General features: G+C 45.1%; 1 protein-coding gene across 4 annotated transcripts in view; it reads left to right on the top strand.

The window, feature by feature from the left end:
- Positions 1–27,603, top strand: part of GALNT10 (polypeptide N-acetylgalactosaminyltransferase 10) — a 227,281-nt gene that overhangs the window by 165,795 nt on the left and 33,883 nt on the right. For all 4 annotated transcript variants that reach the window (XM_027077575.2, XM_053199843.1, XM_053199850.1 and 1 more), the window contains 3 exons: positions 14,104–14,289; positions 18,166–18,349; positions 23,971–24,088. In XM_027077575.2, coding sequence (XP_026933376.1) covers positions 14,104–14,289; positions 18,166–18,349; positions 23,971–24,088 — 488 coding nt within the window. The remainder of the gene's footprint in view (positions 1–14,103; positions 14,290–18,165; positions 18,350–23,970; positions 24,089–27,603) is intronic.

Genomic DNA, 27,603 nt, shown 5'->3' with positions numbered 1-27,603 from the left:
TAAACTGTAATGGTGAAGAGTGGACATCCCTGTCTTTTTCCTGATCATAGAGGAAAAGGTCTCAGTTTTTCCCCATTGAGGATGATATTAGCACTGGGCCTTTCATATGTGGCTTTTATGATGTTGAGGTATGTTCCATCTATCCATACTTTATTGATGGTTTTTATCAAGAATGGATGCTGTATTTTGTCAGATGCTTTTTCTGTATCTATTTAGAGGATTGTATGGTTCTTATCCTTTCTTTTATTAATGTGGTATATCACATCGATTGATTTGAGAATATTGAACCATCCCTGCAGCCCAGGAATAAATCCCACTTGGTTATAGTGAATAATTCTTTTAATGTACTGTTGGATTCAATTTGCTACTATTTTGTTGGGGAGTTTTGCATCCATTTTCATCAGGGAAATTGGTCTGTAACTCTCCTTTTTAGTGGGGTCTTTGGTTTTGGAATGAAGGTAATGCTAGCCTCATAGAAAGAGTTTGGGATTTTTCCTTCCACTTCTGTTGTTTGGAACAATTTGAGAAGAATAGGATTAACTCTTCTTTAAATGTCTGATAGAATTCCCCTGGGAGGCCATCTGCCCTGGACTTTTGTTGGCAGATTTTTGATTACTGATTCAGTTTCTTTGCTGGTTATGGGTCTATTCAAATTTTCTATTTCTTCCTGTTTCAATTTTGGTAGTTTGTATGTTTCTAGTAAATTGTCCATTTCTTCCAGTTTGCCCAGTTTGTTGGCATATAATTTTTCATAATAATCTCCTATGATTATTTGTATTTCTGTAGTGTTGGTTGTGATCTCTCCTCTTCCATTTGTGATTTTATTTACTTGGATCCTTTCTTATTTCTTTTTATAAGTCAGCTAGGCGTTTATCAATTTTATTAATTCTTTCAAGAAACCAGCTCTTAGTTTTGTTGATCTGTTCTACTGGTTTTTTGTTTGTTTGTTTCTATATCATTTATTTCTGCTCTGATCTTTATTATTTACCTTCTTAGGCTTGCTTTAGGCTTTATTTGCTGTTCCTCTTCCAGTTCGTTTAGGTGTGAGGCTAAGCTGTGTATTTGAGACCTTTCTTGTTTCTTGAGGTAGGCCTATATTGCAGTATACTTCCCTCTTAGGACTGCCTTTGCTGCATCCCAAAGATTTTGGACTGTCATGTTTTCATTTTCATGTCTTTCCATGTGCTTTTTTATTTCTTCTTTAATTTCATGGTTAACATTACTTCTTTAGTAGGATTTTCTTTATCCTCCATTTGTGGTCTTTCCAAATTTTTTCTTGTGGCTGACTTCAAGTTTCATGGCATTGTGTTTGGAAAATATGCATGGAATAATCTCCATCTTTTTGTACTTGTTGAGGGCTGATTTGTGACCCAGTATGTAATCTATTCTGAAGAATGTTCCATGTACACTCGAAAATAATGTGTATTCTGCTGCTTTACCATGAAATGTTCTTTTAATACATCTGTTAAGTCCAGCTAATCCAGTGTGTCATTCAAAGCCATTGTTTCCTTGTTGATTTTCTGCTTCGATCATCTGTCTGTTGCTGTAAGTGGGGTGTTAAAGTCCCTTACTATTATGGTATTTTCAGTGAGTCTCTTTATGTTTGTTATTAATTGGTTTTTATACTTGGGGTCTCCAAGTTGGGGGCATAAGAATTTACAATTGTTAGATCTTCTTGATGAATAGACCCCTTAATTATGATGTAATGCCATTCGTCATCTCTTGTTAGTTTTTGCTTTAAAATCTAATTTGTCTCAATCGGGAGGGCAGAAGATGGCGGCATAGGAGGACGCTGGGCTCACCACGCGTCCTGCTGATCACTTAGATTCCACCCACACCTGCCTAAATAACCCAGAAAGCCGCCAGAAGACTAGCAGAACGGAGTCTCCGGAGCCAAGCGCAGACGAGAGGCCCACGGAAGAGGGTAGGAAGGGCGGAGAGGCAGTGCACGCTGCACGGACTGGCAGGAAGGAGCTGGGGCGGAGGGGCGGCCCGCCGGCCAAGCAGAGCCCCCGAGTCTGGCTTGCAAAAGCGGAGGGGCCGGACGGAGTGTGTTCCGACAGCAAGCGGGACTTAGCATCTGGGAGGTCATAAGTTAACAGCTCTGCTCGGAAAGCGGGAAGGCTGGAGGACAACGGGAGGGAGAGTTGCTGAGCCCCGAGACGAGAGAGCTCAGTTTGGCGGGGAACAAAGGTGCTTGCCAGTGCCATCTCCCTCGCCCATCCCCCAGCCAAAATCCCAAAGGGAACCAGTTCCTGCCAGGGAACTTGCTTGCTCCGTGCAAACACCCAACGCTGTGCTTCTGCGGATCCATCTGCCAGGGGGTCTGACTCCCTCCCGGTGCCACAGGGCCCCTCCTGAAGTGGATCCCCGAATGAGAAGCAAGCTAAGCCTGCCCCTCCTGCCCCCGTGCACCTTGCCTACCCACCCCAGCTAATACGCCAGATCCCCAGCACCACAAGCCTGGCAATGTGCAAGTAGCCCAGATGGGCCACGCCACCCCACAGTGAATCCCGCCCCTAGGAGAGGGGAAGAGAAGGCACACACCAGTCTGACTGTGGCCCCAGTGGTGGGCTGGGGGCAGACATCAGGTCTGACTGCGGCCCCACCCACCAACTCCTGTTAATACACCACAGCACAGGGAAAGTGCCCTGCAGGTCCGCACCACTCCAGGGACTATCCAAAATGACCAAACGGAAGAATTCCCCTCAAAAGAATCTCCAGGAAATAACAACAGCTAATGAACTGATCAAAAAGGATTTAAATAATATAACAGAAAGTGAATTGAGAATAATAGTCATAAAATTAATCACTGGGCTTGAAAACAGTATAGAGGACAGCAGAGAATCTATTGCTACAGAGATCAAGGGACTAAGGAACAGTCAAGAGGAGCTGAAAAATGCTTTAAACGAGATGCGAAATAAAATGGAAATGACCACGGCTGGGATTGAAGAGGCAGAGGAGAGAATAGGTGAACTAGAAGATAAAGTTATGGAAAAAGAGGAAGCTGAGAAAAAGAGAGATTAAAAAATCCAGGAGTATGAGGGGAAAATTAGAGAACTAAGTGATACACTAAAAAGAAATAATATACGCATAATTGGTATCCCAGAGGAGGAAAAGAGAGGGAAAGGTGCTGAAGGTGTACTTGAAGAAATAATAGCTGAGAACTTCCCTGAACTGGGGAAAGAAAAAGGCATTGAAATCCAAGAGGCACAGAGAACTCCCTTCAAATGTAACTTGAATCGATCTTCTGCACGACATATAGTGAAACTGGCAAAATACAAGGATAAAGAGAAAATTCTGAAAGCAACAAGGGATAAATGTGCCCTAACATATAAAGGGAGACCTATAAGACTCATGACTGATCTCTCTTTTGAAACCTGGCAGGCCAGAAAGGATTGGCACGAGATCTTCAATGTGATGAACAGAAAAAATATGCAGCTGAGAATCCTTTATCCAGCAAGTCTGTCATTTAGAATAGAAGGAGAGATAAAGGTCTTCCCAAACAAACAAAAACTGAAGGAATTCGTCACCACTAAACCAGCCCTACAAGAGATCCTAAGGGGGATCCTGTGAGACAACGTACCAGAGACATCGCTACAAGCATAAAACATACAGACATCACAATGACTCTAAACCCGTATCTTTCTATAATAACACTGAATGTAAATGGATTAAATGAGCCAACCAAAAGACATAGGGTATCAGAATGGATAAAAAAACAAGACCCATCTATTTGCTGTCTACAAAAGACTCATTTTAGACCTGAGGACACCTTTAGATTGAGAGTGAGGGGATGGAGAACTATTTATCATGCTACTGGAAGCCAAAAGAAAGCTGGAGTAGCCATACTTATATCAGACAAACTAGACTTTAATTAAAGGCTGTAACAAGAGATGAAGAAGGGCATTATATAATAATTACACGGTCTATCCATCAGGAAGAGCTAACAGTTGTAAATGTCTATGCGCCAAATACCGGAGCCCCCAAATATATAAAACAATTACTGAAAAACATAAGCAACCTTATTGATAAGAATGTGGTAATTGCAGGGACTTTAACACTCCACTTACAGAAATGGATAGATCATGTAGACACACGGTCAATAAAGAAACAAGGGCCCTGAATGATACATTGGATCAGATGAACTTGACAGATATATTTAGAACTCTGCATCCCAAAGCAACAGAATATACTTTCTTCTTGAGTGCACATGGAACATTCTCTAAGATAGATCATATACTGGGTCACAAAACAGCCCTTCATAAGTATACAAGAATTGAAATTATACCATGCATACTTTCAGACCACAATGCTATGAAGCTTGAAATCAACCACAGGAAAAAGTCTGGAAAACCTCCAAAAGCATGGAGGTTAAAGAACACCCTACTAAAGAATGAGTGGGTCAATCAGGCAATTAGAGAAAAATTTAAAAATATATGGAAACAAACAAAAATGAAAATACAACAATCCAAACGCTTTGGGACGCAGCGAAGGCAGTCCTGAGAGGAAAATACATTGCAATCCAGGCCTATCTCAAGAAACAAAAAAAATCCCAAATACAAAATCTAACAGCACACCTAAAGGAAATAGAAGCAGAACAGCAAAGGCAGCCTAAACCCAGCAGAAGAAGAGAAATAATAAAGATCAGAGCAGAAAAAAAACAATATAGAATCTAAAAAAACTGTAGAGCAGATCAACGAAACCAAGAGTTGGTTTTTTGAAAAAATAAACAAAATTGACAAACCTCTAGCCAGGCTTCTCAAAAAAGAAAAGGGAGATGACCCAAATAGATAAAATCATGAATGAAAATGGAATTATTACAACCAATCCCTCAGAGATACAAACAATTATCAGGGAATACTATGAAAAATTATATGCCAACAAATTGGACAACCTGGAAGAAATGGACAAATTCCTAAACACCCACACTCTTCCAAAACCCAATCAGGAGGAAATAGAAAGCTTGAACAGACCCATAACCAGCGAAGAAATTGAATCGGTTATCAAAAATCTCCCAACAAATAAGAGTCCAGGACCAGATGGCTTCCCAGGGGAGTTCTACCAGACGTTTAAAGAAGAGATAATACCTATCCTTCTCAAGCTATTCCAAGAAATAGAAAGGGAAGGAAAACTTCCAGACTCATTCTATGAAGCCAGTATTACTTTGATTCCTAAACCAGACAGAGACCCAGTAAAAAAAGAGAACTACAGGCCAATATCCCTGATGAATATGGATGCAAAATTCTCAATAAGATACTAGCAAATCGAATTCAACAGCATATAAAAAGAATTATTCACCTTGATCAAGTGGGATTCATTCCTGGGATGCAGGGCTGGTTCAACATTCGCAAATCAATCAACGTGATACATCACATTAATAAAAGAAACGATAAGAACCGTATGATCCTGTCAATCGATGCAGAAAAGGCCTTTGACAAAATTCAGCACCTTTCATAATAAAAACCCTTGAGAAAGTCGGGATAGAAGGAACATACTTAAACATCATAAAAGCCATTTATGAAAAGCCCACAGCTAACATCATCCTCAATGGGGAAAAACTGAGAGCTTTTTCCCTGAGATCAGGAACACAACAGGGATGCCCACTCACACCACTGTTGTTTAACATAGTGTTGGAAGTTCTAGCATCATCAATCAGACAACAAAAGGAAATCAAAGGCATCAAAATTGGCAAAGATGAAGTCAAGCTTTCGCTTTTTGCAGATGACATGATACTATACATGGAAAATCCGATAGACTCCACCTAAAGTCTGCTAGAACTGATACATGAATTCAGCAAAGTTGCAGGATACAAAATCAATGTACAGAAATCAGTTGCATTCTGATACACGAATAATGAAGCAACAGAAAGACAAATAAAGAAACTGATCCCATTCACAATTGCACCAAGAAGCATAAAATACCTAGGAATAAATCTAACCAAAGATGTAAAAGATTTGTATGCTGAAAACTATAGAAAGCTTATGAAAGTAATTGAAGAAGATATGAAGAAATGGAAAGACATTCCCTGCTCATGGATTGGAAGAATAAATATTGTCAAAATGTCAATACTACCCAAAGCTGTCTACACATTCAGTGCAATCCCAATCAAAATTGCACCAGCATTCTTCTCGAAACTAGAACAGGCAATCCTAAAATTCATATGGAACCACAAAAGGCCCCGAATAGCCAAAGTAGTTTTGAAGAAGAAGACCAAAGCAGGAGGCATCACAATCCCAGACTTTAGCCTCTACTACAAAGCTGTAATCATCAAGACAGCATGGTATTGGCACAAAAACAGACACAGAGACCAATGGAATAGAATAGAAACCCCAGAACTAGACCCACAAACGTATGGCCAACTCATCTTTGACAAAGCAGGAAAGAACATCCAATGGAAAAAAGACAGTCTCTTTAACAAATGGTGCTGGGAGAACTGGACAGCAACATGCAGAAGGTAGAAACTAGACCACTTTCTCACACCATTCACAAAAATAAACTCAAAATGGATAAAGGACCTGAATGTGAGACAGGAAACCATCAAAACCCTAGAGGAGAAAGCAGGAAAAGACCTTTCCGACCTCAGCTGTAGCAATCTCTTACTTGACACATCCCCAAAGGCAAGGGAATTAAAAGCAAAAATGAATTACTGGGACCTTATGAAGATAAAAAGCTTATGCACAGCAAAGGAAACAACCAACAAAACTAAAAGGCAACCAACGGAATGGGAAAAGATATTTGCAAATGACATATTGGACAAAGGGCTAGTATCCAAAATCTGTAAAGAGCTCATCAAACTCCACACCCGAAAAACAAATAACCCAGTGAAGAAATGGGCAGAAAACGAATAGACACTTCTCTAAAGAAGACATCCGGATGGCCAACAGGCACATGAAAAGATGCTCAACATCGCTCCTCATCAGGGAAATACAAATCAAAACCACACTCAGATATCACCTCACGCCAGTCGGAGTGGCCAAAATGAACAAATCAGGAGATTACAGATGCTGGCGAGGATGTAGAGAAATGGGAACCCTCTTGCACTGTTGGTGGGAATGCAAACTAGTGCAGCCACTCTGGAAAACAGCGTGGAGGTTCCTCAGAAAATTAAAAGTAGATCTACCCTATGACCCAGCAATAGCACTGCTAGGAATTTACCCAAGGGATACAGGAGTACTGATGCATAGGGGCACTTGTACCCCAATGTTTATAGCATCACTTTCAACAATAGCCAAATTATGGAAAGAGCCTAAATGTCCATCAACTGATGAATGGATAAAGAAATTGTGGTTTATATACATAATGGAGTACTACGTGGCAATGAGAAAGAACGAAATATGGCCCTTTGTAGCAACATGGATGAAACTGGAGAGTGTGATGCTAAGTGAAATAAGCCATACAGAGAAAGACAGATACCATATGTTTTCACTCTTATGTGGATCCTGAGAAACTTAACAGAAACCCATGGGGGAGGGGAAGGGAAAAAAAAAAGAGGTTAGAGTGGGAGAGAGCCAAAGCATAAGAGACTCTTAAAAAACTGAAAACAAACTGAGGGTTGATGGGGTGTGGGAGGGAGGGGAGAGTGGGTGATGGGTATTGAGGAGGGCACCTTTTGGGATGAGCACTGGGTGTTGTATGGAAACCAATTTGACAATAAATTTCATATATTGAAAAAGAAAAAAAGAGGCAGAGTATCATTAAACTAAAGGCTTTTCACTCAAAAAAAAAAAATCTAATTTGTCTGACATAAGCATGGCTACTCCAGTTTTCCATCCCCTCACTTTCAATCAGGTGTCTTTAGGTCTAAAATGAGTCTCCTATGCAGCATATAGATGGGTCTTGTTTTTTTAATCCATTCTTATACCCTGTGTCTTTTGACTGGAACATGTAGACCATTTACATTCAGAGTGATTACGGAAAGGTACGAATTTAGTGCTATTGTGTTACCTATAAAATTGGTATTTCTGGTGATGTTCTGTGTTCCTTTCTAGTCTTTATTGCTTTTGGTCTTTTTCCCCCCACTCGAAGAGTCCCTTCTAATATTTTTTGCAGGGCTGGCTTAGTGTCACAAACTCCTTTAGTTTTTGTTTGCTGGGAAACATTTTATCTCTCCTTCTATTCTCAATGACAGACTTGCTGGATAAAGTATTCTTGGTTGTATATTTCTCCCATTGAACACATTGAATATATCCTGCCATTCCCTTCTAGCCTGCCAAGTTTCTGTAGATAGGTCTGCTGCAAACCTGATCTGTCTTCCCTTATAAGTTAAGGACTTTTTTTTCCCTTGCTGCTTTCAGGATTCTTTCCTTGTCTGTGTATTTTATGAATTTGACTATGATATGTCTAGGTCATATAGCCAGCTTTTGTTGAATTTCATGGGACTTCTTTGTGTTTCTTGGATTTAAATGTCTGTATCCTTCCCCAGATAGGAAGTTTTCAGCTGTAATTTGCTAAAATAAACCTTCTGCCGCTTTTTCTCTTTCTTCATCTTCTGGGACTCCTGTGATACAAATATTATTGCTCTAAGAAGTTGCTGAGTTCTCTAAGTCTACCTTCATGATTCATTACCTTTCTTTCCCTCTTCTTTTCAACTTCATTATTTTTCATAGTTTTATCTTCCTTATCACAGATTCTCTCCTCTGCTTTGTTCATCTTCATTGTTATGGCATCCATTTGGGTTTACATCTTGATTATAGTTTTTTTAATTTCAGCCTGACTAGTTTTTAGTTCTTTAATCTAAAAGAACTAAAAGTTCTTTTAAGGGATTCTCTAGTGCCTTCTATGCATTTTTCAAGCCCAGATAGTATCCTTATAATTGTTGTTTGAAATTCAAGTTCAGAGGTCTTACTTCTATCTGTATATCTGTATTGATTAAATCCCTGGCTATTGCTTCTACTTCCTGTTCTTTTTTTTTTTTTAATGTTTATTTATTTGAGAGAGAGAGAGGGAGAGAGAGAGAGAGAGAGAGCGCGTGCGCATGCAAGTGGGGGAGGGGCAGAGAAGGAGAGGGAGACGCAGAATTCAAAGTAGGCTCCAGGCTCCCAGCTGTCAGCACAGAGCCTGATGCGGGACTCAAACCCATGGGCTGTGAGATCATGACCTGAGCCGAAGTCAGTCGCTTAACTGACTGAGCCACCCACATGCTCCAACTTCCTGTTCTTTCTTTTGGGATGAATTCTTCCATCTTGTCATTTTGTCCAGAGAAGAAGAAGAAGAAACAAACCCTAGATCTAGGTGCTTTGATCTGCTTGTTAAAAGAAGCTTCCACAAAGTAGTCGTTTTTCTACTTGTAGACTTGTGGTTTTGTTCTCTCAGCCCTCAGATTGATTTCTTGGGTGTTTAGAATGATTTGATATTTATCTAGCTGTATTTGAGGGATGAAACAAACTTAGAGCCCCCCTACTCTTGCACCATCTTAACTCCTCTCCCTGGGGAATGTATAGCAAATGGCATCTCAGGCTTTTAATTTGAGTCACATCTTTTCATATGCTTGTTGGCTATTTGTATATCAATTCTTTTGTGAAATGTATTTTTGTAAAAATGTTTCATAGCTTTTTGCCTAGTTTTAAGTTGGTCATCTGTTTATTATTGACTTTGGTGGAATCCATTACATATTCTTGATACAAGTCCTTTGTCAGATTCATGTATTGTGAATATTTTCTCCCAGACTATTGCCTGCCTTGTCATTTTCTTACTGATGTCTTTGATGTGTTGTGATGAGCAAAGTTTGAAGAGCAAGTTCTTAATCAAGTCCAGTTTATCTGTCTTCCCTTTTATGGGTTAGTGCTTTTTATGTCTTAAGAGATCTTTTCCTACCCCAAGTTTACAACAATATTCTCCTATGTTTCTTCAAGAAACCTTATAACTTTAGCCTTTATATTTAAACCTGGTATCCATCTAAAATTATTTGTTGTGTATGGTAGGAGGTAGAGGTTGAGGTTCATCTTTTTTCATGTGTTTATCCAGTTATGCTAGCTGTTTTATTTTTTCAAGTTTTTTATTTCCATTCCAGTATAGTTAACATACAGTGTCATGGTAATTTTAGGTGCACAACATAGCCATTCAGCAATTCTGTACATTACTCAGTGATCATTATCATAAGTGTGCTCTTTATTTTAATGTTTATTTATTTATTTTGAGAGACAGAGCAGGACAGAGAGAGAGAGGGAGAGAGAGAATCCCAAGCAGCCTCTGTACTATCAGCATAAAGCCCAACAGGGGCTCAAACCCACTAACCATGAGATTGTGACCCAAGCTGAAATCAAGAGTTGGACGCTTAACAAACTAAGCCACCCAGGTGCCCCCAATGTTCTCTTGATCCCCATCACCTATTTCACCCATCTCCTCACCACCTCCCCTCTGGTAACCATCTGTTTGTTCTTTATAGTTAAATCTGTTTCTTGGTTTGTCTTTCTTTTCATTTGTTTTGTTGCACATTTTAAAAATTCTTTTATATTCTCATTGAATTTGCCTTGGTGCCCTTGTCAAAAACCAGTCAGTCAATGACATATATATAGGTATACCCCTGGCTCCTCTATTCTGTTCTATTGGTTATGTTTATTCCTTGCCAGTATTACATTGTTTTGATTATTCTGACTTTGTAATAAGTTTTGAAATCAGTGAGTCCTCCAACTTTATTCTTTTTTAAGATTGTTTTTGTTTTCACAGTTTAGGTTCTTTGAAAGTTGTCAATTTCAAAACCTGCTGTGATTTCATTGGGATTATGTTGAATCTATAGATGAATTTGAGGAGAATTGACTCTTTAACAATATGGAGTCTTCAAGTCTATATGTATGATTTATCTCTCCATTTATTTGGGTCTTTATCTATATGAAGCTATTATAAATGGTATTTTTATTGTACTTTCCAATTGTTCTTTGCCAGGATATAGAAATACATTTTTTTTTTCCATTTAACAACCTTATTCAGGTATAATTTGCATAACACAAAAATCACCCATTTTAAATCTGCAGTTCAGTTCTTAGGTCAGTTTATACAGTTTTAAAATGATCACTGTAATACAGTTTTAGAATATTTCCATCACTCCAGAAAGTTCCCTTGTGCCTGTTTGTAATCAGTCCCCACTCCCAACCTAGCTCTAGACTACTGCTGACTTCCTTTCTGTCCCTGTAATTTTGTCTTTCTAGAAATTTCATATAAATAGAACCATATAATATCTAGTCTTAGGTGTCTGACTTCTTTAACACAGAATACTCTTTTTAAGGTTCATCCATATTGTCTTAATCGCTCTTTCCTTTTTTATTGTGGAATAATAAAATCCATTGTGTGAATATACTACGTTCTGTTCACTCATTCATCAGTTGATGGATATTTTTATGGTTTTCAATATGGGGATATTTTGAATATTGCTGCTATGAACACTAGTACGCACATTTTGGGGTGGATGTGTGTTTTCATTTCTCTTGGGTGTACACCTAGGAATGGAATTACTGGGTAATATGGTAACTGTGCTTAACTGAGGAACTGCCAGACTGTTTTCCAAAGTGGCTGCACCATTTTACATTTCCACCAACAGGATATAGAGATTCTTATCCTCCACATCCTTGTCAACACTTATTATCTGAGTTGTGCATTATAGCCATCCTAGTGGATGTGAAGTAGTATCTCATTGTGGTGTTGATTTGCATTTCCCTGGTAACTAAGGATGTTGAACATCCTTTTATGTGTTTATCGGCCATTTGTATATCACCTTTGGAGAAGTGCCTATTCAGATCTTTTACCCATTTTTTTTTAATTGGGGTAAAATTCACATAACATAAAAATTAACCATGTTAAAGTATACAATTCACTGGCATTTAGTACATTCACAATGTTGTGCAACCATCACTTGGTTCCAAAATGTTTTATCACTCCAAAAGGAAACACCATACCCATTGAGTTGTCACTCCCCGTCTCTCTCTACCCCAGTCTCTGGTAATCACTAATTTGTTTGTTGGCTGTATAAATTTACCTATTCTGGAATTTCATATGAGTAGAATGATAAAACATGTGACCTTTTGTGGCTGGCATCCTTTATTTGGTGTAATGTTTTGAGGTTCATCTGCATGGTACCATGTATCAGTACTTCATTCCTTTTTATGGTTGAGTGATATTCCATTGTATGAATATATTTCATAGTTGTTTATCCATTCATGAGGTGGTGGAAGCTTGAGTTATTTCCAATCTTTGGCTGTTGTGAGTAGTATTGCTGTAAATGTTCATGTGTAAGTAATCAAAAGATTTTTAGCTATCCTGGATCTGTTGATCTCTTCCATAAATTTTAGGATCAGCTTGTCAATTGTCAATTTTTGCAAAGATCAGCTGTGATTTTGATCTCACTGAATCTGTAGATCAACATAGGAGGTATTGCCATCTTAACAATATTAAGTCATCCAGTCCATGAACACAGACTGTCTTTCCATTTATTTTAGTCTTTAATATTTTTCAACAGTGTTTTTGCAGTTTCAAAGTATACAGATTTTACTTCTTTTGTTAAATTGCAAATTGTATGCTTACTATTTTAAATTGAATTTTCCAATTTTTTTTTTATCTGCCAGTACTTAGAAATACAACTAATTTTTAAATCAACATTTAAACCGGTATCCTGAAATCTTGCTAGCTTCTTTGTAGATTTCTTAGGATTTTTCTATGTAAATAATCATGTCATCTACAGGTAAAGATACTGTTACCTTTTTCTTCCCAATCTTTATGCCTTTATTTCTTTATCTTGCCAGTTGCACTGGCTAGGAGTTCTAGTACAATGCTGAATGGAAGTGATGAGAGAGAATACAGCCTTTATCCTGATCGTCGGATAAAAGCATTCGCTATTTCATCATTAAGTGTGGTATATAAACGTTAGGACTTTTTTTGTAGCCATACTAGATTTTTCATAAAGTGCTCTAACCCCGATTAAACTAAAGAGACACCAGTGTTAAGGCTGGGACTTTTTTAGTAAAAAGAGATAATTTTTGAGATTTGTTCAGAATGACTTTACCAGGCACAGGATAGAAACCCAACCCACATTAGCATAAGCAAGAAGAGGAATTTGTTTCCTGTGTAGTAAGAACATTTAGGAGTCTATCTGCTTTAGGCACAGAGGGATCTGGGGAATCAAAATGCCATCAGAATAATTTCCATCTCTTGATTCTTTTTACATGTTTACTTCAATGTCAGCAGAACTGCCCCTCCCCCAACTCTTATCACCTCATTTGCCAAAGATGTCACGAGCAGCTCCAGATTTATGGCCAGCCAACTTAGCAACTCTAATGAGAAGAAAGGGCCTGGTTTTTCAGTAGTTCTGGAAAAAAAAAAAAAAAAAAAAAACTTCTCAGGATTCATTATTTGGATCAACTCAGGTCACATGGCCATTCCTGAACCAGTCACTGTAGGCAAGGAAATGGAATGCCCTGATTGGTCAGGCCCATCCTACCTGCTCCTCCCCCTTGGATCCAGGGGTGGGTGAGTCCCACCAAAGTATAATGGATGGAAAATGGGAGGGGCAGTTTCACCAAGAAAAATCAGAGTGCTGATTCCAGAAAATGAGGGAAGAGGTATCAGCCAAGCATAAACCACCACTGCCCACACTCTCACGCAGATGATCTCTGTGTGTTCCAGGTCTGGCACTATCCCTGGACTTCTTTGAGCTTCAGAGTCCCCATTTACAGCATGCAGGTGGTGGTCCCTGTCCTCGTTGGCCATATCTGAAAGGTCCCATGAGGCATTGTATGGGAAAGCTGTGTCTAACTATAAAGTACAGGGGTGCTGGGTGGCTCAGTCGATTGAGTGTCCGACTTCGGCTCAGGTCATGATCTCACAGCTTATGGGTTCGAGCCCCACATCAGGCTCTGTGCTGACAGCTCAGAGCCTGGAGCCTGCTTCCGATTCCGTGTCTCCCTCTCTCTCTGCCCCTCCCCCGCTTATGCTCTGTCTCTCTCTCTCTCTCTCTCTCTCTCTGTCAAAAATAAATAGACGTTAAAAAAAATTTTTTAATAAAAAAATAAACTATAAAATATGGTGCACACGTAAGGGAGCAGTCACAAGAGTGATTACTAAGCAGCTGTTCTAACGCATCTGTCCATCTGTCTTCTTCTGTCTCTCTCACAGAACACTTGAAGAAGCCACTTGAAGATTATATGGCCCTCTTCCCCAGTGTGAGAATTCTTCGAACCAAGAAGCGGGAAGGGCTGATAAGGACCCGGATGCTGGGGGCCTCTGCAGCAGCTGGGGATGTCATCACATTCTTAGACTCACACTGTGAAGCCAATGTCAACTGGCTCCCCCCCTTGCTCGGTAAGAGACCCTCCCAAGGCAAGGTGGGCCCCAGCCTTCTGCAGGGATCATCCACAAGGGTTGTCTTGACTGCTTGAGATGCTGCCATCCAATGCCAGGTGCCACGAGGGATTCAGGAATGCTCACAGAGACCTTAAAAATCCATTCGAGTCCTGTCCCTTTGTTTTACAGAGAAGGAAGCTGAGAGGGGAAGTGACTTACCCAAAGTACTACAGCACACTACAGTCTAGTTACATGATTGCCTCTCCCAGATTAGTTCAAGTTTTATTGGAAAGCAAGTCAAGGCTGTCTGCTGTAGGAGCCACATTGTGGAGGGACATTATCCTAGCAACTTAGAATAGTTAACATTCAGTGCCCTGCTACTGAGCCAGGGAAGTGATAAGCATTATCTCCAGTCCTCACAAAACCATGCCAGGTCAAAAGTGTCCCCATTTCATAGTAGAAGAAGCTGAGGTTTGGAGATACTGAGTGACTCAATATTGTTCCCTTGGGTCATAAGTGTCAAAGTTACCATCTCTCTGGCCCCAAATTTTGTCCATGGTCAGAAATCACACTGCCTCCCTAAATTCGTTTCCTCTCTGGAGAGTTTCCAACAGCTATCAGGAAAGGGCTGTGGACAGGGCAGCATGATCCAGAAGTCATCCATCATAGCCATGTGGACAGAAGGGAGACAAGGGAGACAAGAGGATTGGATGCTGGGCAGTGAGGCGCCTCATAGCTTGTTGAAGAAGCAGGTCTGAATTCTGCGGAGTTCAGATTTGTGGAAGGTGATGAGCTGGTGCTAACAGGTGGACATCAAAGAGGAAATGTCCTACTGAGACTGGGAATCAGGTGAGGGACAGGCCAGAGACAGATTGGAGAAGCGTTATCAATCCAGGGAGAAATTAAAACTCACAAATGAATGGGGATGCTCACCATAACAGAAAGCTCAGGAAGCAAAGGAGACTGTAGTTCAGGGCCAACTTGAGCCTGTGTCAGAATCACCTGGAAGACTCACTAACACAGAGTGCTGGACCCCACCCCAGAGTTTCTGATTGGAGAGGTCTGGGGTAGGGTCTGAGAAGCTGCATTTCTAACCAACTTCCAGGTGGTGCCAGCACTGCTGGTCCGAGGACCACACTTGGATGAGCACTGGTTAGACCATCAGGCAGAGGTGAGAACAGAAAGCAAAACCCACACGGTTGAATGGGCTAATCCAGCCAATTTGTTTTCTAACGCAGATCAGCATGGAACTTCAGTATTAAATGATACGCTGCTGATCCCAAGGGTCCAGGATCCCACTGGGTTAGGAAAAGGATATAACCCAGATTTTCTGGTAACTCCGTATTTAATTAAACCAAGAGGTCTCTGCATCTGCCTCTCATTACTGAAAGAGAAAAAGAAAAAGAGAAAGAAAAAAGTCTCACCATAAATCACCTAATTTATAGTGCTGAAGGAACAATTCATTTGTTGGGTCATTCAGTGACTCGAAATGGAGGGCCACAAAGCTGAGCTGGGAGTCTAAATAGCCCTTAACTCTGTTTCTATGGAAATATATGAGGGTAATTTTCATAATCTGCAGAATACATGGAGGAAACATTCTCCCTCTTTTTATTTTTTCTTTTTCCAATAGAAATGTGAACCAATGGTGTAGATGCAAAAGTCTGTCCCTGTTAATATGAACAGCCGACAGAGCACATCAGGGCTTTGTCTCAAAACCATTAACACCTCCATGCACAGCTCTCTCTGCCTTCTGTGCAGATGAGGAATTCCTGAGCCAGAGAGAAGGATTCAGCCCCCCAAAGGAAAGCCACTGTTTATCCTCATTTCTGCCATCATCATCATCATCATCATCATCATCATCATCATCATCATGGCTCTGCTAGTCCCTTGGCTTTTTAGGCCACAGCCACTTTTGAATTTGACAGTTACATGGGAATGTAGACAGGCCAGGCCTTATTATCCACGTAGAACAAATGAGAAAACTAAAGAGCAAAGAGAATGAGGAAGATGCTCAGATTCTGAGCTTCTTTCAGCAATCCTGGTCACAGCAATGTCCGCGGAGCACTAATGGGATGTGTGAATGTGTGAGAGTCTGAGCTAAGCATCTTGGCCCCACCGTCCCCCTCAGTCTTCACAGGAACCCCATGAGACAGGTGCTGTCGTCCTCCATTTTGTCGGCAGGGAAGCGAGGTTTCAGAGGCATCAGATAACCTATGTCAAGGTTATACTGCTTGTAGGTGACAAAGCCAGGGTTGGGACCTGGGCATTCTGTCCCCAAGTGAGCGCAGCACCCTGGAATGCTGCCTCTCTGATGCTAAGCCTTGACCCCTCACACCTCCCGCTCTCAGCCAGCCTGCAGCAGAGCCACAGCCCAGAGCCTCTCCAGAAGTGAAATCCCCTGCATGGGCGTGAATAATTGTAATTAGGAAGGGAGGCCCCTCTCTAGATCTTTCCCTGGAGAAGTTTCTTCGACTTCATTAGAACCCCTAGGGAGCCTGTTCACAAGGCAGACCCAAGCTCTGCCCCCACAGGTTCTGATTCAGTGCACCTGGGGCAGGAGCAGCCCTGGCAGTTTTTTAAACACACCATGGGTACATCGGGCACTGGTAGCCCAGAGGGCACACTGCCGAAAGCAGCACTTCTCAGACTTTTTAAACCAATGTGCCACAGTTAGAAATACATTGGACATCTCAATCCAGGACACAGATACACACCCATGCAATATAACGGAAACCTGTTTCCTGAAAAAGTACTTTTTCTTATCAGGTGGAATGCACCCTGACATTCAATATTCTTTCCTGGTTCATTATACACATGCACATGCACACACACAAACACACACACACTCGATCAATTTAATGACCCATCTATGGATTGTTGTCTTGCAGTTTAGGAAAGGGCAAGAATGCTGCTTTCTCTCCTGGAAGAAAAAAGTACTTGATGAAGCCCAAGCCCCAGGCAGATGCCAGCCTACACTGGCCGTACCAGACTCCACATTCCCACCCTTGAACTTGACTGCTGGCCCAAGCAGCCAGGCACCCCAGCATAGCCCACTGGCCCCTTTATCACTGGCACCCCCAAGCTGCAGCCACGGCTTCTTGGCAGAAGGAACATCGAAGAACAGAACAAACCAAAGCTTAAAATTCTGGTTGGTAGGTTGGGCAGAGTGCGTTGTATAGAATCAGCTTCTCCCTGGCTTAATGGGGACCGTAAAAAGCCATCTGGCTAGGGACTGCCCTTGCCATCTTGAATCACCTAGCCTGTAGCATTCCTGCAGGGCAGAGGTTTGCCAGGCTTTGCTTGTACATCAGTCAGGAGGAGTTCGTGGGATAGTACATGCCCTCCTCAGTAGTTCTGGCTGTTGGAAAAAGCGAGCTAAACCCTCTCGCAAGGAGGACCACTTGTTCACTGACCATAGCTGAGAAGTTTTGAGGAGCTGGCGTGCCTGGCTACTTCGGCCACGAGTCAAGCTTAGGACCCAGAATGCGGAGCCTGACAGGGCCAGAACAGGAGCCCTCCCAGAAGGAAATTAATCTCTCTCTGCAATGGCGCTGACCATTACAGGCGACCGTGCTGGATACCTCGAACTGTCGTCATATCCCGTCCTCCTACCAGCCTGTGGTGCTGAACCTCTTCTCCCCATTTCACAGAGGAGAACACTGGGGCTCAGAGACATTGTTTATGTAGCTCGCAGGTAGCAGGACTGGGACGGGAGCCCTGGTCCATCTTTCTTAAAGCCTGCCCTCTCCCTTGCTCTTGGGATTCTCAAACTCAAGCATTCGGAGAAGTCACTCAGGGAACACATTAAGAATGCGAGTAAGCTGCAGAGCAGGGTCGTGGACCTAGCTGCTGCCCTGTCCTGCCTCCGTAATGGGCATCTCTTGGCTTCTTCAGACCGCATCGCCCGGAACCGCAAGACCATTGTGTGCCCGATGATTGACGTGATCGACCACGATGACTTTCGGTACGAAACGCAGGCGGGCGATGCCATGCGGGGCGCCTTTGACTGGGAGATGTACTATAAGCGGATACCGATTCCTCCAGAACTTCAGAAAGCTGACCCAAGCGACCCATTTGAGTAAGTACAAGTGACCTGGGCTGGTCCCAGTGGCTGACCTAGTGACCCCTCGCCAACACACCCTACTCGGGACCACCACCTCCCCCTAAAAGTCCACTGCAGGGGAACCAGGGCAAACATCCCCAACCGGAAGCACAGCTCCTCCCAGGCTGTCTCAGAGCCTCAGCTCAGGGCCCTCCCAGCTGGCCACCTCTGTGCGGTGTTCCTGCCAGCTGGGGGTGAACAGAGTTGCTCTCTCCCTCAAGCCTAGCACCCCGTGGTCAGCAAGAACCAGCATCAACACCACCACCCCTTGCTGAACACTTTCTAAATGCCAGGCACAGTGCTGAGCATATCACATGCTGATCCTTTTTAATCCCCAACAACCATACGTAGTAAAAATTATTATCCATATTTTCCAAGTGAGGACACCAAGGCTCCAGGAGGTTAAGCACCTTTTCCAGGTCTCACAGCTATGAAGCAGTAAAGGCTGGGTGCACCTGCAGGTCTGTCTGCCCCTGGAGACAGCTGTCCCATCATTCAGCTAGGCCCTCTTGGAAGTGTTAGGAAATGGCAGCTTGTCCCACGGTAGAAGTTTAGGGGTCAATGTGTGGAGTGGACCCGTAACATCCTAGAATGTGAAAGCTGGGGGGACCTACAGGTAATGGACTCCAGTCCCTTGCAAATGGGGAGACTGCGGCTCCAGGACAAGGGGGGGCCTCACTTATACAGTGAGTCAGTACCAGGCCAGAATTAGAGCCCGTGTCTCTCTGGGGCTCCTCCTGTGCTGCCCTGTGAGCCACTCTGGCTCCCTTCCTAGAGATGTGGAAAGACCTTTGGGTACAAAGCCAAAGTCCAGTCTTCTGCTGTATTAGTTTCCCAATTATGAATTACCCAAAATTTACTGGCTTATTAAAACAACACAGATTTATTCTCTTAAAGTTCTGGAGGTCAGAAGTGTGAAAAGGAGTCTAACTGAGCTAAATGCATGGTGTAGGCAGGTTCTAGGGAAGAGTCGGTTTGCTTGCCCTTTCCAGCTTCTAGAGGCTGCCCACATTCTTTGGCTCGTGGCTCCTTTCTCCATCTTCAAAAAAATATTTTTAATGATCGTTTTTTTGAGAGAGAGAGAGACAGAGACAGAGCTGAGCGGGAGAGGGGCAGAGAGAGGCAGACACAGAATCCAAAGCAGGCTCCAGGCTCTGAGCTGTCAGCACAGAACCCGACACAGGGCTCAAACTTAGGAACCGCAAGATCATGACCTGAGCCAAAGTGGGACGTTAAACCCACTGAGACACCCAGGTGTCCCACCTTCTCCGTCTCCAAAGCCAGTAACCTAACATGTCCAAGTCTCCCCCTCCTTCCTTCTGCCATCACTCCCCCTCCTTCTCCCACCCCCCCCTCCCCCAACTATCTCTCTGCAGCACCTGCTTTCATCATCACATCTCCTTCTCTAACTCTGACCCTCCTGCCTCCTTCTTTCACATATGAGGACCCCTGTGATTACATTGGGCCCGCCAGGACAATCTCCCCATCTCAGATCCTTCACTTAAATTCTATTTGCAACGTCCCTTTGCTGTGTAAGGTGACATGTCCCCAGGTTCCAGGAATTAGGCATTGGCTTCTTTGGGAGGCCATTATCCACACCTGCCTAACCACAGTTTAGCCTCAGTGAACTCCAGCTTCCCTGCGCCTCACACTCCCCACCTGAGAAAGGGGTCTTTTGGCAGCTCGGCCATCGTCATGGGCACAGGGCACACCGCGGTTCCTGAGGAGAGCCTCTGATGCTGTGGGCCCAAGGGAGGGCTCAGAGGGGCAAAGAGGCCCCGCTTGTTCAGGGAAATAAAAGGTGGCTGAGCAAAGGGAGTTGCATGAGCTGAGGGCAGAGGGCATGGGTGGAGCCCCGTGCCGCTTGAGCAGGTCAGACGTCCGTGTTCTTCCCCTGACCTCTGGTCTCCTGAACATGGCCAACCACTACTGTCAGAACCCAAGACGACATCATGCAGTTAGCACCCTCCGCACGCCCGAGGCCCCAGTTGCCCCGAGTTCTTGGAGAGTAATACCAACAAAAGGAGTAGCCAACATCTGAGCTGAGCCGGCAGAGCAGTCCCAGCTGACATGACCGCACACAACCCTCACAACAGAGCCCCAGGGTGTAATTGGAATCCTCCACCCTTGACTGGCACAGACCCTGTGGCTCAGGGAGGACATGAGACTTGCCCGAGGTGACACACAGCAGAGGCTGAGGTCGGAATGGGGTACTCCAGAGAACAGAATTTTCAGGGTAACCAGAACCCCCTGTGGTTTGAACCAGTACCATAAGCTTAGTCGTGGGCCCTATGTGGATGGGTCTCGGCACGTTCATCTTCCTCATTGCAGGATGAGGAGAGGGTAAGGCCAGGTCATGTGGCTGCTTATTAGCAGAGGCCCCAGTAGTTCCCCCCCCGCCCCCCACCCTGTCCCTCCAGGGCCGCAGTCGTCTCACCTGGATATTGAAGGGGTTGGGCCTGCCCTGCAGCAGTGGCTCTCAACCCTGGCTGCACATTGGCATTACCTGGGGAGCTTATAAAAACAAACAAAACCCACCAGGCCACCTACCACCCAAGACCAGTCACACCAGAGTCTGGGATGGGATCAAGGCATCAATAGTCTTTAAAGCTCCCAGGCGATTCGAACTGTGTGGTCACAGTTGAGACCCACTGGTCTAGATGCTTCCCGAGGGACCCTCCATCCTTTGTATCTTCCGATTCTTTCCAAAAGTATCTTTTCTGTATTGTACTTGGACAAAACCCAGGAGAGAGGCCACTAGAAAAATCCTGGTCATCTCCTGCACACCGCTCCACGGTGCCCGCAAGTGAACAATCCGCAGGCCCAGGGCAACAGAATGATGTTTGAAGGACATGGGCTTGGGGGGCCAACCCCGGTTGGAACCACAGCTCATCCGCTTAGTAACCGCATGCTCTTGAGCAGAGTATGTCGCTCTTCTGAATTCCAGAGTTCTCCGTCTGAAAAGGGGCCTAATAGAGCTTTGTGAGAGCTGGAGATGATGTCGGTAAAGTGAGTGGTAGACACTAGACCTCAGAACCGTTGTTGTTGTTCTTGCTGAACATGGGCAGGAAATAGATGGGGCTGGAGGAGAGGCCTCCCTCTGGAGGCCAGCATCCTGCATCCAAAATGCCTTAAGGCTGATCTTCTCCCTGCTCCACCGCAGCTCCTAGGTCCTTGCCCCGGGCTCCCGCCCAGGCTGGTTTCCGCATGCAGAGTCTTGGGTTTGATTTCCCACGAAGCCCTGGCTCAGAAACGCTCCCTGCCTCTCCAGGCAGTGTATGGCTCCAGCCAAAAAACCCAAACCCCACCATCTCCAGAAGACAAAGGAAAGTTGATATTAGACACCGTATGTTTCATAGTACTGGGTACTTTCAGAACTATAACAGCAATGTGAGCTAGGAAATGTAGCTACATGTTCATTGTGTAGATGTGGGGACAGGCTTTGAGATGTTAAATGAGCACCATCCAGTAGAAAATCAGGGGAGCCACAAAAATACTTTTAAATTTCCTGGTGGCCACATAAAAAAAGGTAAAGAGAAGCAGGTAAGATTCATTTTTGTAATATACTCTGTTTAACCCAGTATATCTGAAATAGTCTCACTTTAACATGTAACCAACACTTGGAAATTATTTTTTTGAGATTTTATGTGTACGTAATCTCTACACCCAGTGTGGGGCTCAAACTCTCAACCCCGACACCAAGAGCCGCAGGCCCCACAACTGAGCCAGCCAGGCATCCCTGAAATGGTTAATGAGACCTATTATTTTTTTCACAGTAAGTGTTGGAAATCAGTGTCTACCTTACACTTCCAGCACAACTCAATTCAGAGTAGTCCCATTCCGAGTGTTCAGTAGCCGCATGTGGCCCTTGGTCGCTGCAGCGGGCGATACGGGGTTCAGTGGTTAAACACTTCATCTCACATCCCACCAAAGGTAAAGGAGAGTGGAGTGACAGTTTCCCCATCCCTGTTCCCCTGTCCTTTTCACTCATCACCTGCCTCTCCATGGCTCCTCCCTGATAGGAGACAGAGTTTTGTGGCCCTGAGGGTGTGAGCTCTGGCATAGATTAGAGATTCGAATCCTGCTTAGTAGCTGTGAAGCCTGGAGCAAGTTACCTCCCGGTCTGTGCTCCGGTTTCTACACGTGTCAATGGGATGATAAGGATGAGGCCCACCTCATGAGGTCAATTCAAGGAGCAGTCATTTTATTAAATCATCAGTTCAGTCAACCACCTGCCACATTCAAGCCCTCAGTGAATATTCAAGGGGATCCTCTTTTAAAGGAGTCCCTGCCATGCTGTCAAGGCTCATCTGCTACATGAAGCATGGGAGGCATGTGGGTCGGCTAAGTTCTTCTTAAATCAGCCCAATTCCCATGAACCTGCAGTTCCCAAGGCCAGGAGGTGGCGTGGAGTTCGCTGCTGGAATGTTCCTTGGTTTGAGGGTCTGGAGTCTTCCAGTGGAGCCAGACAAGGACATGGTCACTCTGCGAGATTGTCACTCAGCGAGTACCAGCGGCCCCTCAGGTGCCAGCCCCGTGTGAGGCACCAGGGGGACCCAGGCAGGCTGCAGCATGCCACCCCTGCCCTTGGCCTGGCATGATGCTGTGATGACTTGTTACCCGTGGCACTGCCCCGTTTATCATCTCTGTGCCCTTGCTCCTGTGGTTTTCCCCTCCAGGGTACCTTCCTCTCCCCTCATTGCCCACTTGTCCAAACAAAACCCACCTCAAATGCCACCACCCCAAGCACCCCTCCCTGACTCTTGCCCCAGCCTCTCTCCTCACTCCCAAAACCTGGTGGCAGACACTCGCTCTTTCCATGTTCCTTTAGTGCCGTCTGCACCTCCCAGAGGCCCTTGGTACCTCCCATCCATCTTCTGGGTCCTTCTGTCCTGAGAGGCAGCTGCCCGGCCACACTAGCATCCCCCAAAGTCCCAGGCCAGCTCTGATTTACCTGCACATTCTTCCAGCATCTACGGCTCAGCTGGCGCTCAGTGGGTAATGAGACAGTGAATGTGCAGAGTTCGTCTTAGCCCAGTTTACGTGAAAGAGCAGAAGCTGTGTCTTCCTCTGCAAACTCTCAGCAGAACTCCTGTCCAGTGCTGGGCAGCCTGAGGGCGCTCATCCAAGGAGGCTGTTTGAAAACACGCATTCCTAGACTCCACCGCCCAGGGATAGCTTCCTAGGTCTGGGGTAGGGCCCAGACAGCTGCGTGTTTTGTCATCTAAGAGATTATACTGCGCAGACAGGCCCAGAGGGACCCGATTCAGACCATTTAACCCGGGGGAGCACTGGAGAGGCATAGACCATGCCGCTGCAAGGCGCACGTTACTGTGATTTCCTCTCACAAGTGACCGTGGAAAGGAGCTCTGGATCCGTTTGGTTAAAATGCAGTATTTAAGAAGGGAAGTCATGGCCGAGAAAGAAGACAGCCTGGGCCCTCCCTTGGAGGGGTGTTGGGTTCCCTGCTAGACACATAGGCTGTGCCCTTGGGGCAGTGTGCAGTACCTTCCCCGGGGGAATAGCAGTGTCAGCTTGCACTCGGAGCCTGCCGCCGGGACGTTTTGTCCTCACACCACACTCTTCTTCCCTGACAGGTCTCCCGTGATGGCCGGTGGACTGTTCGCTGTGGATCGGAAATGGTTCTGGGAGTTGGGTGGGTACGACCCAGGCCTGGAGATCTGGGGAGGGGAGCAGTATGAAATCTCATTCAAGGTGAGCCGGCTCTTCGGAAGGCCCCTTCTTTGCCACACCCCCTTGGCTTTCTGAGCCTGGAAAGACTCTGGATGCTCAGGGTTCAGCAGCCCCTGCTCCTCAGGTGACAAGTCAGAGGCCATGGGCCACTCCTTCTTGCGTGTGTATAGTGGACGTGGGGTGTCTCCTTAGGCTGCTAAGCTCTGACTGCCATTTACCTTAACGTCGTCCCCTTCTTAGGATGGCAGTGTTGGAATAAGACAGGTCTTGCTTCCAGTAAAGGTGGTGTCTCCCAGTGAGGTGTCCAGCAAACCAGCAGGGGGGAAGAGAAGCCGGGGTAAGTGGGACACACAGGCCTGGAGGGATGCTGTGCTTTGGGGATGGCCCGTGGCCTCGCAGATTCCCAGTTAGCCTTAGTGGGTCGTGGCCACCCCTCTCAAGTGTGCTTTCTCTGTATCCACCACTGCTGGAGTTGGCCGTAGAGACCAGTGGTCAGGAGCTCAAGCTGTGGAGTCAGAAAAGTGTGGGTTCAAATCCCAGTTCCACCACTCAGGAGCTGTGTGATTTGGGGCAAGTTTAGATTAGCTTTCTCTCCTCGTCTGAAATGACAGAATAATAATACTACCTATCTTCCAGAGCTATTGCAAAGAGCGAACGAGATAATATCTTAGAAGTGTTTAACATGCAACCCGGGGACACAGCCAGCAATTAAAAATGGGTAGAAACTATTCAAGATCCAGTGAGTAAATATTTACTCTATCAGACCAGCCCATGTGCTGTAGAAGCTTGCTGACAATGGTAGTTGAGGACGTGGTGGTTACTAGTTAGCCACCCACCCTTCTGGGGCCACTTCCTCCCCTTCATTTGTGGGATTCCATATTGGTCTCAGGTGACGAACAGAGGCTCGGTCCCTCTGAGGGGAGGCTTAGCTTGTCCCGTGCCCCCTTATGTCTGGCCAGGGTCTGCATCTGCATCCCCAGGGCCCCTGGAAGGGCATACCCCCAGCCCGCGAGGGATGGCCAGCGGCACCACTACTGGGCCGAGCCCTGTGAATACACAACCCTGATGCCCCCCGAATCGGGCATCAACTTTTTAGGCGGGACACCATGATTGAGACTTCAGTGCTGGGGTCAGATCCCGGCCCTGCCACTTCCAACAGACTGTGTGATCTCAGACAAGGAAGGCTCACCTCACTAAGCCTCGGTTTGTGCTGCCACAAAATCTGCTTAATGATACTTGAATCTTCACGGGGTTGTTCAGAGGATTAAATGCGACCATGACAGTTGGGTGCTTCCTAACAACGTCCCAAAGATTATGTTCGTTATCGACATCATTGCCATCACCATGTACACCTCTGGTTGAGCAGTTCAGAACTAGGGAACATAAATTCTTGAGTAGCAAGAAAAGAACTCAAGAACGACCAAAAACATTGTTTGGGTTTGAAGGGCGGTCTGTGTCTGTTTTGCTTCCAGAGTTCTGAAGTTGTCTCCCCGAAGGGGACCAGCCCCTAACCTAACCAACACTCGCGTCCAGGGTTGGTGTTCAAAGTATTTAATGGCGATGGCGGCCCAGGCACCAACCAGTCAGAGCGGATACCAGTTAGACACAAGTCTGTGTCAGCTCTGGTCCACAACAGCTGAATTTCAGCCCTGCTCGGAGCTGACAGGACCCTATGCCAAGCCCTTCACACGTGTTGGCCTTTTTAATCCTCTCAGCAACCCTAGCAGAGCGGTGTCATCATTATACCCATTTCACAGGAAGACACGAGGGGCTCAGCCCAAGGCCCCACACAGGTGGAAATAGTGGAACCAGGACCTGACCGCAGGGGGCCCTGACTGCAAAGCCTGCGTTGTGACCTGCCACGTTTCCTGGGCCTCTTCAGGGACAGGAGAGAACACTAGAGAGGGAAACTAGCCTGAGAAGTTGGCAATGGTCTTTCCCCCCTTTCTTCTGTTTTTGCCTCCTCCTGGGCTCGTTCTTAATTTACTGGGATATTCTACAGCCTCTCAGTGAAGTGAATTAATGACCGTCTAAGTGAGAAGTAGCAAATAGATTTCCTCTCCCAGCCATCTCTGACCTGCTCTGGGATAGGGGCGACCCAGCGCGGTGTTGATATGTATTCCGAAGCTGCATCCAAGCTGATCAGAACGAGGGTGGTAACTGATGAGTGATGTCTGCCATGGGTGCAGGTCTGGCAGGTGATGGCACAGATGTCATTGGGTATCCGTAGCCCGGTGCAGTCTAGCTTTCCAAATGTCGCATCCTTATGGGTACGGTGCAATCACACACAAGGAATCAAAGGACTTTTAACTTCACAGTTTGTCAATACAGCCATCGAGCAAACTTGATTTATCAAGTTCTCTGCCAAGTGTGCCCAGAAATGGGCACACCTGTGTTCTGAGTGCTCACCAGAATGTCAACTTCGATAGGGTAGGATTGTTTGTGTGTTTCACTCACTGCTGTGTCCCAGGTACCGAAAGGATTGCCTGACATTGAGGAGGCACTGAATAAATACGTGTTTGTGACACACTCAGAGCAGGTAGATCGCTGGCCAGAAACCAGCCTCCGTGGTCAAGAAGTCCCCCTTCAGAAACACCCTCTGTGGAGAATAGTGAATGGAGAAGGAGTTGCACAAAGGAATTCCCAAACCCAAAATGATTTCATTCTGTGTGTTTCAAAGACCTATCTAATGATGCTCATCAGGCAATTACAGCAGAACAAATGGCATTTTTCTCCACACAGTTTATTTACAAAAGACTTGGTAATGAAGCCATATTGGAAATCTCTCGTCTGGGAGGGGGGGAGGCGGCTGGCTCCTGTTTCCATTTGATCCAATTAATGTCCTTCACTCTCAAGGGGAAAGGGCTCTGCGTAATGAGGAGGCTCCCAGGTCTGGAAGGGAGACTTTCCTCCCTCAGTTTTCTCTGTCCTGGCTTTGAGAACATGGGTTCCCAGAGCCTGTGGCGGTCCATCTGCCTGTGCATTGTCTCCCGAGCCCCTGTGGAAAGCCTGCCACAGTGCGGAGGAGACAGGCAAGCCCATTCATCCGCCAGAGACGCCTCCCTGAAATGTGGGTGTTCATTTCAGCCAGAGCGGAGCATTTTCAAAGGGCCATATTCCCTCCGCTTAATCTCTGCTAAGAGCCCTTTCTTCCTGGTGATGGACAAAAGAGACTGGTCTGAAAGGCCTGAGTGCATTTTCAGAAATTAAGATAAATTGATATGTGGCATCAGGACTGATGAATTAATAATTTGGCTCCAATTCCAGACTAGGCCATCTATCCTGATGGGAAAACCCTAGAAAAGGTATTCTAAGGCTCTGAAATTTCTGGAAGAGTCATTGATCCCCCCACCCCACCCCGACACACTCAGCCAGGAGACATATTGTTTCCAAAAGGCACAGTCATACCGTGGAAGTTCTCCTGTTTGGCGGTTAGAATCTTCCCAGTTCTGGCGGCAGGTTAAATCTTTAACTCCAGAGCCCGCCTGTACCTGCCTCTGTGAGCTGACCCCTGCTCATTTCTCCACCCTCCATCC

The sequence above is a fragment of the Acinonyx jubatus genome, chromosome A1 (assembly GCF_027475565.1).
Source record: "Acinonyx jubatus isolate Ajub_Pintada_27869175 chromosome A1, VMU_Ajub_asm_v1.0, whole genome shotgun sequence".
NCBI classification, from domain to species: Eukaryota; Metazoa; Chordata; class Mammalia; order Carnivora; family Felidae; genus Acinonyx; species Acinonyx jubatus.
This window is presented reverse-complemented; position numbering and strand designations above follow the sequence as displayed.